Below are 14,553 nucleotides of genomic sequence, written 5' to 3' on the forward strand. Positions count from 1 at the left end.
CAGGGTCTTCATCTTCTGGGCTGCGGTGATATCAAGTCCGGCGGTGAAGAGGGAAGCGTTTGCTCTCAAAATGTGTCCCAGGAAACAGAGCCCCGTGCCTGTTTGTCCTCAAGGTCACACACTCCCCATATGGTCAGAGGGCACTGGGCAGGTGAGTGAGGCCCGTACCCAACATCTCCAGCTCTTTACAGCCTTTCTCAGGATTTCTCAGAGAAGCATTTCCTACCCAGGGCTGCTCAGAGAAATGGAGGCGTCTTAGGATCACCCCATCTGGCCCTGCCAGGGATCTCCCAGTCCTACCCTAGGGGAGTCCATTTTCGGGGCCAAACACCTGTATGGAGAGAAGGACAGCTGCTGGGAGCAACCATGAGCACATCTTCCTTAGCAGAACTAAGGGAGAAAGTGGGGCAGTCCTTCTGACAGACCAGCACGCCAGGGCCTGAGGGAGATGGCAGAATAGAAGGGCCCAGGAGGGGAGCCTGCAGGAGAGACGTGTTGGGTCTGTTGGCCTCCTCACCTGGGAGGGTGCGCCTTTTGATGCACACTGAGGGGCAAGGAGCTCCCGGGTGAGAAGCAGACAGGCAGGCGCAGAGCCCATCGGAGGAGAGCTGAGCCAGTGGGTGCTCGGACACCTCATCTTGAAAGCACTGTTCTTTTCCTAAGGGAAAGCAGGTGAACAGGCACCAACAACATTCATCTGGACACTTCACCCCTCCTTTTCTTCCTTTTTCCTTTCTCATCTCTGCCTCTCCAGTTGAGTAAACTCACTTCTGAGATTTTTCTAGTTTTGCATTTCTAAATTACAGTGTAGGTGACCAAGATCTGTCATAGTAAGTTGGGCCTCCTAATTGTCAGGTGCCAGGGAACAAATGTGTACCCACGGAATCTAGCCTGTGATCCAAGGTTTACCTGCAGAACCCCCACTCCTGTATGAAGCAAAAGCTTTTAGGAGACTCATGGTAATAATAAGAGCTAACATTTATGAAGCGCTTGTCCTGTGATAGGCATCATTCCGAGTGCTTGGTAAGAACTCATTTAACTCTCACAATAAGCCTAAGACATATAACTTGGGTCCCATACCTACATTTGCTAGTCGAGGCAGTACCTGGGAAGCTGACTGCAGAGGCCACACTTAGGACCACCAAACCGTCTCCTCACTTGTCAGGCTACATCTCAGTGGGTCCTGTCAGTAGTTATTATGGGACTCAGAATCGGCAGCAGTGAAACAAGCTTCACAGCTGTCGTAGTGGTCCAGAGACAGAAGGTGAGGGCCCTAGCTGGGATGTGACAGAGCCAGGGCATTGTTGTGGACAGGTTTAAGAGCTGCTAAGAATATCAATGGACATGAGTTTGGATGAACTCCAGGAGTTGGTGATGGACAAGGAAGCCTGGCATGCTGCAATTCATGGGGTCGCAAAGAGCTGGACACGACTGAGCAGCTGAACTGAACTGAAGAATATCAAAACCAGTGACTTAATGAGGGGGAGAAGCATAGATGTTTATACCAGGAGATTGGTGCTCCAACTGAAGAAGGGACCTGCTGGGTGAGGGGCTCATAGGAGGCATCCAGAGACGACATCTGTCTGGCGGGCAGGTGGATAAAGTGGCCTGGAAGTTGGGAGAGAGGAATGGGCTGAAGATGTAGCCTAGACATGCACATGTTTATTGGGTAACTCAGTGGCAGAGGAATAAACCCCTTTCACTGGAACAGGCTTCTTCCAAGAGGTAGGCTTTGAACCAGCCCCTGAAGAACAGGGATGTTCTTAGAAGTGGGGAATGAGGAAAGGAGGAGCAGGAGGTAGGGTGGAGTGTGATGAAGAGTCTTCCTGAGAGAAACCAGAAGTCAGGTGCACACGTGGGCATGGAGAGGAGCAGGAAGATGATCCAGGGAAAAGCAGCAGAAAGCTTTGGAATGATTTTTGATGATGTTTGCCTCCTAAACTGATAAAACATGGGTATCTTTATGAAATGTTTGAGACTGATGTTTGAAGTTCCTATCCCTTTACTCCTCCAAAATATTCTTAAACTCAGTGTGTGTATTAAACTGTCTTTTTTTAATATCTTACTGTTAACAATTCTGATACAGACCATCTTCTGGCCCCCTGGGCCACCACGAGACCTCTCCTGTTATCAGTAGGGACATTCAAAGGGGCGAGTGAAGACAGGTGGTGAGAGGCCGAGTCTTGACTAAGCAAAGAGAAGGAGCAGGGCCGCCTGTGTGTCCAGGGACGGTGAGAGGCCAGGTGGGCTGCCAGGTGAGAAAGGCGGTGGAAGCGCTCTGCTGGGGCAGGCCACGGACTTGGCGCCTTCTTTTCACACGGCCTCATCTGGTGTGGTAGGTGTGTTCCTTGCTGGCGATGTCGCCGTCTGGGGGTGAGTGTGGGCCACCACAGCCAGGCCATTTGCCTCCTGCAGGGCTTACGGTGCTGCCCTCTCCTGCTTTTCCCTTCAAACCTCCCAGAATAGAAAGCAGAGGAATAAGTCTAAAGGGTTAAGTTTAGGAATAGGATGTGGTTTCTCCTGAGCTTTACAAAGTTGCTGAAAGAAAGCTTAACAAGACGATTTTCTTTCTAAAACGTTAGAGTAAAATATAATAACCATCACGCATTTAGAAAAACAGAAGGAAGAAATGTAAATACTCATATCTAACAATTTCCATTAACATTGATAGATATATTTTGCCAGGCTTTTCTCTATTGTAATCTCTTCGTTTGTTTTGCACAACTATGATCAAGTCATATATACAGTTATCTCGCTTTTTCGACCTAATGTTGTAAACATTTTTCCATGGCAACATAGATTTTGATTTCATACATCAACTGTGAAAGCCTTTTAGCAGAGGCTTATGAGTAAATCAAGGGCCTCTGGATTGTAGCCAGTGGAGAGGCGGCCACTGGGGTGGAAGGCAGCAGGGTCTGCCTTGACCTTTTCAGGGAAGCGAGGGTCACGGGCGGGGTGATGCTCATACTGGTCCTCAGGAAATCCATCCATTTCCCCCGCTAGCCTGCTTTTGAGAGTACCAGCCCAGCCCAAGAGTGATTAGACGATTCAGAACCCCCAGCTTCCAGGTGGTTCCTGCAGGCCCTGACGTTGACCTTATTTAGCAGGAAGATGCCCAGACCCTCCCACAGCCCTGGACGTGAGACCACTTGAGCTGCTTCACCTCTTCCTGTACCGATCAGGGAGCAGAGTGAGCTGCCATTTCCCCATCGGGGGCAATGGTTTGCCAAGTGACCCGAGCAAATAGTAACCCCGCAGTCCTGTTTGTGGCTGCCAAACGGGCAAGTAATCATATGGTGAAAGTTATAAGTAGCTCATGATCTCCAGAGTCAGGAATTTTTTTAATATATAGGTTAGCTTGTTAGTTTGTTAGTTATGGGGAAGATTTATGTGATCTGTTGATGAAAACAGGATCCAGGAAAGTGAGTTTTACAGAGCTATTTACTGCCCAGCCCGGGTGTTAACAGCTCATTGTCTCCAAGATAGGAACAAACAGCTTGTTTATTTGTAGAGAAATGTACTATCACCCAGAGAAGAGACAGTTTTTTCTTCCTCTGACTAAGTTATTTGAGTGAGCCATAAAAACTAAAACACCCGTAGTAACAACAGAACAGCTTAAGCAATCATTTATATTAAATATGAGTTTATGGCCATGCTTTTCTCCCCATTTGGCGTATTCCCTCTGTCTTAATCTGACCCGAGCTGTTACAGGATTGTCTTTGGCGTGGTGCATGGGGAAAGCACGTGCTCTGGAAACAGGCCCACTTGTGTTTGAGTCCCAGCACAAGCACTTCCTAGCTGCAGTGAGGTAGAGGCAGTCACCTGTCTCCTTGGGTGGCTAGGAGGGTGGTTTGAGATAAGAATTGTGACGTGCTCGGCCCAGCAGGCCAGCCCTGGGGATAGTGGTCACTGTTGCTGCCACCTCTGCTGCGCGGGAGGTCCCTGTGCCTGGTGGTCCCCGTGGCCTGGTCTGGTCGGGCCAGGCGTGTGGAGCCTGAAATGAGAAAATGGATGCCCTTTTCCATGGGGTTGCAAAGAGTCGGACACGACTGAGCGACTTCACTTCACTCCACTTCACTTTGACATACACCTGAGGGTTCATAAGGAAAAAAAATAGCCAGGTGTTCCAAAGATTCATGGTTCTCAAGTTCATCTTGAGTGAATGAAAATCTTTTTTTCTCCCCCGGCCACACCTTGTGGCTTGCAGAATCTTGGTTCCCGGACCAGGGATTGAAACCAGTTGCCCGCGATGAAAGCTCCCAAGTCCTGACCCCTGGACCACCAGGGGATTCCCACTGAGGATCTTAACTTCATACTTCCTAGGCCATTTGCCCAACCCCTGACTAGAAACCATCCAGGCCTGTCGAGCTGCTGGCAAAACAGCCTTTCTGTCCTTTCTCAGAATTTCCACCTGAATGCATTTGGTTTTACTGCTGGCAGAAGTGTGCCTGTAGACTTCCAGCAAAGATTTTGTGATCTCTTGAGAGGGTGGGTACTATACAGATCCCTCGGGTGTACAAAGAGGAATCATGCCAGAATCCCTCTGTGGGAGAGATGGACACCCAGTTAGAATAGCACATGTTCTAAACAATTTCCTGCAGTGGTAATTTTCCCACCAGCCCCCAGCACGGGCCCTGTGCCGGTAGCCTGTGCGCAATGCTGCTGACCCACCCAGATGTGGCATGTGGTGGGACTGCATTCCCAGGCAAAACGCTCCTGCACCTCCAGGTTGTCAGCGTCCCCCCCGGAGGCGTGTTTCTCATCAGCACTAATTTTTGCCTTTTATTTCTGACTTGTGGCGGCTTGTCTTGTGAGCCCTGGATAACAGAAAGGACCCATCCCTCCCTCTGGAGCCTCAGTCCATTGCAGGCCAGGGACTGAGTGGGTGGCACAGTGTTGCCCTGGGTCTCATGAAGATGGGCTCTGTCCTGGCCAACCCTTGCATTCTGTGCCATCTCTCCTGCAGTTTGTTTTAAGTGTGACGGAAGCGTCCACCCCTAGGCTCTCTAGGTCCAGGCTCTTATCAGCTTCTTGGCAAGTGGCAGAATTTAAGAAGAGGACTGCTTCGTGCCCTCGCACATGTTATTTCTTTACCCATGAAGTTAGTCTTGCTGTGGTGAGCAGGGAGCATCCAGGAACCCAGTTTCCAAGTGAGTCTTTCTTCACACTTCACAGAGAACTGCTTCTCAGCAAGGATCAGATCTGATTTGTGCCTGCAAGGACCTGTGTTTCGAAGTAGAGCTTGTGCGAAGGTTGAAGGACTTTATATGCTGGGCCCAGGAATGCAGATGGCACCTGACCCCGGGGATGGCTCGGCTAATGAGCACACAGCCCCCACTGGGCCAAGGTCAGGGGAGTTCTGTCCAGCCAGCAGGACTGGACTTCATCAGCCATCCTGCCCTCTAGGAGTCACACAGCAGTCTCTCAGAGGGACGTCCTGGTACCTTTCGTCTTCCAGTCGTGACTTGGTCTCGGGTATCATCGAATTACAGTTGACCACACTGTGCCGTTTCTCTTTCGCAGCCTCCCAGTGCAACGTTAGTCTGAAGAAGCAGAGGAGCCGCAGCATCCTCAGCTCCTTCTTCTGCTGCTTCCGTGATTACAATGTGGAGGCCCCGCCAGGCAGCAGCCCCGGCGTGCTTCCGCCGCTGGTGGAGGAGAACGGTGGGCTCCAGAAGGTCAGTGCAGATGCTCAACTGCCGCCACGGGGTCTCTGTCCCATCCTTGATGAACACCCTTAGGAAGACTCTCTGACAGTATGTGTACAGCCATTAACTTAAAGATTTGAAATTGCCAAAAAAGTTCATCATTTTGTTACAGGATGTGTCAGTCATTCCTATTTCACAACGAAAGAACATATTTGATGCGAGTTAGAAGAGTCACTTCACATTTTTATCACATTCTGTTGTGGGAGGTTGAACATATGAAATAGAGAGTTAAAGAACCAGGAACAGACAAAGAAATGAAAAGTCCAGAGGAGAAACAGAAACTTGGAAAAAAGCAGATAATAATTTAAGTGGATTTAACTACCCTGTTTAGTCATAAACGTTTGTTATATATTCTTTTATACATATCAAATAAAACATTTTATGTCAGATCATCACAATAGGTAAAAACAAGTTCTACCCACATGCTGTCTAACAGACATCATATTCAAAACCAAATGATTCAGAACAGTTCAAGGTAAGAGAATGAGCAAAAAAAAAAAATTACAGAAGTATAAGCCAAAAGGAAGCAGGGATAACAGTAGTAATCTCATGCAACATCAGGAAAAAAAGGAATATGTAAATCACATTGGCTCTTAAAGTTTTCACTCAAAGGTAACAAGACTCATTTCAGCTTACTTTTATTGGCCAAAGCAATTCCCATGATTATACTTAACTTCAAAGAGCATGAAAGAATAATCCTACCATGTGCCCAGAAAGAGAGCTGGAATTATTTGGTAAACAGTGCTAATGACTTACAGAGCAGGTGGCTACTAGTTTCTGACCCAGCATCCAACATAAAGTAATATCAAAAAAAAAGGTAGAAAATAAAGAGATGGGCAAAGTATACAAAGCAAATCAAATAAATAGAAAGCAAAAGTGGCAATGTTAAAATCAGACAAACAGAATTCAAGGCCAAAAGCATTAAACAAGAGAAAGTGGGACATTTTATGTTACAGCATCTAATACATGAAATATATAGTAGCCATAAACCTTTACATACCAGTCAACAGTACAGCCAGAGACATAGTAGAATATCATTTGAGCATCATAAAAAGCTGACTTCTAAAAATAAACGGCCAACAACATAGGAAAATCATTGGCAGTTCTGGCTAATATATGTAATAGGATTTAAAAAATGAAACGATCGATACGAATATGGAAAAGATAGGAAGCCAGTTTTATTTGCAGATGGCATGATTATTTGCATTGAAAACCCAAAATACTACCGAAAAATGAGAGTTCACTAAAAGCTTTTGGTATGGTGGCTCTTATTTATTGAGAAATGTGCTGTGTTTCTGAATAGGAAGACTTGACATAGAAGAAAAACTATCTAAGAAGAGCTGAGAAATTTTTGGAAAAATATAATGAAAGATAACTTGCCTCAAGAGATACTAAACCTTACCCTCTGTTGATGTGGAAAACTATGTCAGTAGAATTTGTATAATGAAGTTTGCCTGTAAGCCCTGTCGCAGCCCTGTATTCTGATATCTCCCCTCAGTGTACTTTCCTGAAACTGTCAGCTTGTACCGTTTGAAAGGCATTGCTGTAGAGAGTTCCTGTTAATGAAGGGAACATAGTTTGTATCCTAGGCCTGTAGAGGATTAAAAAAAACGAAAGGAGAAGAATTAGCCCAACTGGGCCAGCGCCCTTGAAGTTGGACCTGCCCCGGCCTGGGTCAGGTCGTGGAAGTGACAGACCTCTGCTGGCCCAGTGACAATGGCCACGTTTCATGACAAGGTGAAGATTGAGGACTTCCAATATGACAAGGACTCTGGGACGTGTTTCTACTCCTGCCCATGTGGGAATTTCTGCACCATCAAGGAAGGTTTGAAGAACAGGGAAGACATGGCAACGTGGCCTAGCTGCTCTCTCCTTGTGAACGTGATTTATGTCAAAGATCAGTTCACGTGTGGAGAGACAGTCCCAGCCCCTTCTGCTGACAAAGAACTAGTTAAACACTGAAGAAGACATGTTAGATTCCAAAGCCTGAACTTTGGGAAATGAGCCAAGCTGGAAAAATCGAATGCAAAGTCAATAGCTTCTTCATGGGTACAATCATTTTGGAGAGAGAGAGAGAGAAGTCACTGCTGTCATAGTAAGTTTTGTTTAATGAATACCTGCCTAGATGAATGGCTTGAGAAGGTGGTGTTGAAGAACCTTCCTCCTGGAAGGTTTCCTGGAGCCCTTGGCTGTATCTACCAGAGAATAAAGGTCTTTAAAGTAAAGGCATCTCCTGCAGCAGAGCTGGACTTAGCTGGACCTAGTGTTTGTTCGTGGAAATGTCCTTCGGTTAACACTTGTCAGCGTGGCTTTTTAAAGCATTCACCCTGAATAGTGCATCACTTGCATAGTCCATGACCCTTCAGTGCGTGAGACCAGACCCTGTAGAAAGAGCCCATGTCAAAGTGGGGCAGCTCTGCCCTTTGCACTTGCCTAATCAGGACACTGGAACGTAAAGCCCAGGCTCAATAGATGTGGAGGCCAGTTGCAGGCCTGTCTCTACCACTGCCTCCCAGGCAGTCTCTGCCTCTTTGAGCTCAGCCTGCTGGAGGAGGAGAGAACGATTCCGTGCACCCTGTGTATGTACTGTGTCCTCGAGAAAAGCTTCTGAGCAGTGGCCTGGTGGGACAGCCATTGCAACTGTCGCGATTACAGCCTGGACTGAAGACCAGTTGCCCCAAAATGAAAGTATGAAAGTGCCTACAGCCCCTGGCCAGAGGCGAGGAGGAGTTGGCACTCTGAAGACTCCAATGGCAAAGACCATGGAGGACTACTGAGGGTGAGGCAAAGTGAATGCCACTGCTAGATGCTTATTCACCATGCACGCCCCGTGATCACACACACACATAAACCTCTAGGGTCATTCTCAAGCTCAGATACCTGTCTAAGGTAGCAGCTTTGGTCGTGGTCTGTGTTTCCTCAAGCCCTTCCAAAGTAACCATTTAGTGGGTGTTACCTCCCACCTCACTGATTCATTCACTTAGTCTAAAGATGCACTTGTGTTCGGGGGCTGTTTGCCATCTCCCCACTAGCACTTTGGTTCTCAACTGGAGATGACTGTTTCCCCTAGTAAACATTTGACAGTGTCTGGTGACATTGTGGGGCTTCCCTGATGGGTCAGTGGTAAAGAATCCACCTGTCAGTATAGGAGATAGCAGGTTCAATCCCTGAGTCAGGAAGATCCCCAGGAGGAGGAAATCGCAATTCACTCCAGTATTCTTGCCTGGAGAATCCCCATGGACACAAGAGCCTGGTGGGCGACCATCCATGTGATCACAAAGCGTCAGATGCAACTTCAAGACTGAGCACACACACGCACACGCACACGCACACGCTCAGAGACATTGCTGTCGACGCTCCAGGGTTTCTACTGGCATCTAGTGCCTGGGCCAGGGATACTGCTGAGCACCCTACAGAGCACAGGGCAGCCCCGAATGTCAGCAGTGCAGGGTTGAGAGGGTCCACAGTGACCCAATGGGCTTGTGAGCCTCTGGTTAAAATCTGTCCCACCAATCTCCAGATGTTAGGACCATAGTATTTAAAAGCTTCTGAAATGTACTTCTCTGCATAAGTTCTTGAAAACTGAGACTTTATTTGATTGCACTGTTATGTTGGAGAATAGCACACCTCTGCCCTTAATGATGACAGAGGCAGTTGTGAATCCTTAAGACAAGCCCCCAGTGTCCTGAGGAAGGAAAGAGCCGTCAAGAGTACGTCAGGAGGAAACAAGAGCAACTGTCACACCGCAGAGGTGATGACGAGGGACTGGAGATAATCCAAAAGTTGCTAAATGGTTCTTGGAGCAGAGATCAGAAAGGTACCAGCCATCTGCCACTGTGTCAGTCAGGTTTGACTTCTTCTCATGAGACCCCTGTCCCCAGTGACCCCCCTGAATAAAGAAGGATAGAAGTGAAAGTGAGTCGCTCAGTCGTGTCTGACTCTTTGCGACCCCCTGGACTATAGCCTACCAGGCTCCTCCATCCATGGGATTTTCCAGGCAAGAGTACTGGAGTGGGTTGCCATTTCCTTCTCCAGAGGATATTCCCAACCCAGGGATCGAACCTGGGTCTCCCGCATTGTAGGCAGACACTTTACCGTCCGAGCCACAGGAAAATCCATCCCATAATATATAAATAAATCCATCCCATAATTCTGGGAGATTTTTTTTCCTCCTTTGCTGAAACTTTTCTTGTTGCTCTGACTGAGCTTGAGTAATAGAAAAAAGCTCAAATTTATGGCCAGAGTCAGAGCAGGCGTTATTAATTGGCCTGGTGAGGCGAAAAAGAAGGATACACTCTCACAAATCCTTCCATGTGGAAGACTGCAAACGATGCACCTCCTCATCAGGGACCATGGTGCTGTGACTCATTGCCTCCCATCTCATCAGCTGAAAAAGAAGAAGAAACACGGAAACTGGAAATTCTCAGTGGAGATAAATTTGATTTTTTATTAGCTTTTCTCAATGATGCTGATATGAAGTGTTTCCATGGACCAAGTTTAGAGTGACTGGCATTCTGGGGATAAGGAATGGTTGAGGCCCTTTCTTGGGACCTGAATTTTCTGAACACTCCCCACCAATACAGGTTCTGTTCCCTTTCATGGGAAAGCTGTCCCCCTTGCCTGTGTCCTTGGAGGGTATTCCTTGCACCATGCCTGTCCCATCTGCCCAGTCCTCCCCTAGAAGAGGGCCAGAAGTGGCCAGGGGATCCTCAGAATCTGGTTAGACTGTCTCCATTTCCCTGTGTATCATATTGACTTGAGGCTTTAGTCTTTGGAGAAAAACTTACTTACAAGCATCAACAGGTGAGTTATTAGAGAGATTTATGGATCAAAGTAAAGTATGGGTTTTCCTTTTTCCTTTTCAATTAAGGATTAAATTCCTGGGAGTAAAGGAGGCACTATTTAAATAAACAGGATGACTTATGAGCCTCAGGAACCTGGCCTGGTTTGTCAGGGGAAGGAGTGGCTGGGAGGCAGAGGGGGAGCCTAGTAACTGAGGACTATTCTTGGGTTCCTCCTGCTCATTAAATCCCACCAAGGTGCAGAGAACAGGAGGTCATATGGCTGCAGTACTCAAGAGTACTTTGAAGTTTCTTTTGAGAATATGATCTATTTCTCTTTAAACCTGACAATGATTTTGTTTTTTCTTTCTCCTTAGGGTGACCAGAGGCAGATCATTCCCATACCAAGTGTATGTATATTTATCCAATTTTATTTAAACACTCATAGAATCTTGTAGCTGTGGGCCTACTAATATAAAAGACTTTTTTTAATATTTGACTTATATTGAGCTTTTTAATCGTGGTATAAAGAGCTCTGTTGTGTTTGGGGGGGCAGGGGAGTGAAGCTACATTTTAAACTGTTAGCAGGAAGTCCTGAGAACTTTCTCAAGAACAGCAAGGCAACCAGCATTTATTAACCAAACTCTGACCTTTCTCTCTGAGAAGGGCCTCCTGAATAAGTTTAAGGCAGCACACATCCTTCTCCCCCACACCCCATAGACTGGGAGACCATACTTTTGTCCCAAAGAGGTTCTTTGCAACAGGTTCTGTCTCAGTGGTACCAGGTTCCCAAGACCCCCCTCCCAGGGGAGCAGGCCATTTCTGATTGCTCAAGTGTCGGTAGCTTGGCTATGGCTCCATCAGAAAAATCAGCCCAATCATATTCACAGACCTTGCAGGACCACCCCTGCCCCATTCCCTGCTTCCGCCCTGACTCTCCCAGGCTGGCTGTCCTGCAGCTCTGCTGCAGCTGGGTATTCCCTTGAGCCACCAACTTCTGTCCTGGAGTTCAGGAGACTGACCAGAGTCTGAGCCCAGCACAGGTTGTCCCCACCGCCCCTCCTCTTCCTTCTGCTCTTGGCAGCTGAGCCAGGTAGCCCGAGGCCAGCCAGCAGGAAGCATTGATCTTCGGTCAATGATCAGCTCCCAAAAGAAACTTGCAGTTGAGATGCCAGTACCAAACAAGATCTTTCAAACAGTCTGTCTCCTTAGAGAAGGACTTAGGTGTTTTGTTTTTTTTTTCAGATGTCCTGATACTGGTATCCTAATCCATAAAGATTCTGATTCAGATTGTCTGATTGAAGTCTGTTCATCTGTCTTTCCTTGGGCTTTTTAACATTATTTTCTGGGAGCATCCAAGAGATACTGATCTTACATTGAAAGAAACGATGGATTTCATTAGTACAGGTTGACTCCAAATTTGGTAGTGGATATCACTTGAGAATTTTTTCCTGAACTTTAACTCTGCATTGATTTGCAGATTGCATGAGTTTGTGGAGTGATTGTGACTTTGCCAGCATGCCTAGGGTTTAGGCTTTGTTGGGAACTGACTTGGATCAAAAAGATGGATCAATCAGTATAGCTTCTAATCCAGTGTTTGAGTAGGGTACCCAGTGGGATTGCTACCAGGCGTCTCTTTTTAATCTTTATAATAGAGTAGTTTTGTGTATTTTCCCTGCAAGCATGTCTACATTCAACAGATGACAACAGGTGGCCTCTGTCCCTCTACCTCTGGTACTCTGATAGCTCTGTTTTTTTCCCAGAGTTAATTCACAGCTATCTATAAAGTTAAGTGCTATATCAAAGTATTTGTCAGGGCAAACACTCTACTGAGACAAATGACCCTTTCTCCACAAATCTCTTTCTAGAGTCCCAGAATAAAATAGCCAAGAGGGAAAAGACATCTTCTGTAATTTAGCTCAGTGTTAGGTCAGTAAACTGCAGACTGTTCCCTACATGTGAGACACTGGGTCAGGCTTTAAGAATCTGACATACTTTGCAGGAAAACAAAGCCTACCCAAAGTAACTCACATCTTTGAATGATCACCTCCAGAAAAGCAGGTCCACTGATGGAGACCATGTGACCTCCGCTGGCTGTGTAGCAGGCAAGACTGAACCCAGGCCCATCTGGAGGCCAGCTTTGCCAGAGGATTCGAGCCTTGGGGTCCCCTGCAAAATCTGCACCTACTTGTCTCAGTTTCAGGTCACATAAACAGTAGCACTGGCCTGTGGTCCAGAAAGGGCAGTGGTTAGTACTGAGAGCCCCTGAGAGCTCGAAGCACTGCCCCACAGGATCAGAAGTCCAGGTTTGTACTGAGCCTCCAAACCAAGTCCTCATACCCTGTAAAAACCTTGTCCAGCCCATGAAGACAAAGGTGCCCCCTGAGCCTGTGGGTGCCCAGAGGAGGTCCAGCTGGAGGCCCATCGCTGCTGCTCCCCTCACAAGTCCCCCTTTTGTTATTCACATGCTGTAGTTTACATGTGCAGGTTGGGTCTTTTGATTTTGTTCTTGTTTTTTACTAAGCTCGTTTTTTCATTATTCAATTTTTCATTGACAGCTTTTAATATTTATTTGTTTGTGCAGACTTCTCTCTACTTGCAGCAAGCAGTGCTGCTCTCTGTTTTCAGTGTGCAGGCTTCTCGCTGCTGTGGCTTCTCTTGTTTCAGAGCACGGGCGCTGGAACACAGGCTCAGTAGTTGCGGTAGACAGGGTTAGGTGCTCCACGGCGTGAGGGATCATCCCACATCAGGGATCAAAACCATGTCTCCTGCGTTGGCAAGCAGATTCTTTACCACTGAGCCCCTAAAGAAGCCCTCATTCATATTTTTTCATTATTCAAAGTCATGGTTTAAAAAAAATACTGAAAGATTAAAATAGAAAAGAAAATCCCCCAACTTGATCTCACTCCTTAGAATACCCTTCTAGTATTTGTTGTATATCCTTCCAAAAACTGTCTAAATCAACACAAGCACCTTTAAACAAGCGAGAGTATTACAAATTGTTTTTCGCTTTTAGCAGGATACCGTGAATGTCTTTCCAGATATTAGTCCTCAGCAAGCTGCCTCATTGTTTTACATGTGGTTGATGGCATTTACTTGGTTTCCACTTCTGTGCTCTTAAAAATAAATATTCTTGTGCTTGTGTGTTTGTGCACCTGAGTGATAGTATCTAGGTGATCGGTTCCTAGTTGTGGAAATGCTAGGTCAAAGGGTATACTGTATATTTTGGTAGATTAAAGGCAAATTATCCTCTAAAAACCTAATTTAAATTCCCACCAAGAGTCCATCCCCTTATCAAAAATGGTAGTTAGGAAATATTTTAATCTTTGCTGATCTAAAAGTAAAGAATGGTATTGATTTATTGCTTTGTTTTTTCCTGAATGAATATGAACATCTTTTTACAAGTTTATTGTACATCTGTATTTCTCCTTCCCTATTCGTTTATACTGTTATCTTTTCAAATTTCAAGGAAATTAGCACTCTCCCCTAAATTTATGATGTATCTTTCGGGCTTGTCCACAATCATTTTGGCCACAAAGAAGTTTAATTTTGTATAGGGAAATGTGTTCATCTTGTCTTTTATGGCTTCTGAACTTTACATCATGCTTAGAAAGATCTCCCCACTCTATGACTGTGACCCACATCTTCTCCTAGTATTTTAACAATTTCATTATCACACTTAAATCTTTGATCCATCTGGATTATGTTGATGTAGGGTGTGAAGTCGAAATTCACCCTTGTTTGCTTTTCCAGGTAACCCAGATCCAGCTTTATTTGCTTTTCCAAATGGCTAGTCAGTTGTCCCAGCATCATGTACTGAGTAACCCATCTTTTATACACCTATTGGAAGTGACATCTCTACCTGGACTTGGTTTTAAACGTACCACTTAGTAACATTTGTCTCCCAATTGGGAGCTGGGGCTTGAGGCCCTCTGTACACCTAATCAGAAGCCTCATGGTCTGTCTGGTACAAGTCAGGTACCGAAGGGTAAGGAAAAAGACAGAGGAACAGTTCGGAAACAGTAAAGTTTGGTGGTAAGGCTGAACGTGAGCACTCAGTGCTT

At 46.2% G+C, this 14,553-nt stretch overlaps 1 protein-coding gene and 1 pseudogene across 1 annotated transcript in view; both read left to right on the forward strand.

Moving 5' to 3' along the window:
- CTDSPL (CTD small phosphatase like) overlaps positions 1-14,553 on the forward strand; it is a 124,230-nt gene that overhangs the window by 87,676 nt on the left and 22,001 nt on the right. The window contains exons 2-3 of the mRNA XM_018066968.1: positions 5,524-5,678; positions 10,867-10,899. Coding sequence (XP_017922457.1) covers positions 5,524-5,678; positions 10,867-10,899 — 188 coding nt within the window. The remainder of the gene's footprint in view (positions 1-5,523; positions 5,679-10,866; positions 10,900-14,553) is intronic.
- Positions 5,689-8,888, forward strand: LOC102191563 (annotated as a pseudogene).

This window comes from Capra hircus, chromosome 22 (genome assembly GCF_001704415.2).
Source record: "Capra hircus breed San Clemente chromosome 22, ASM170441v1, whole genome shotgun sequence".
Lineage (NCBI taxonomy): Eukaryota > Metazoa > Chordata > Mammalia > Artiodactyla > Bovidae > Capra > Capra hircus.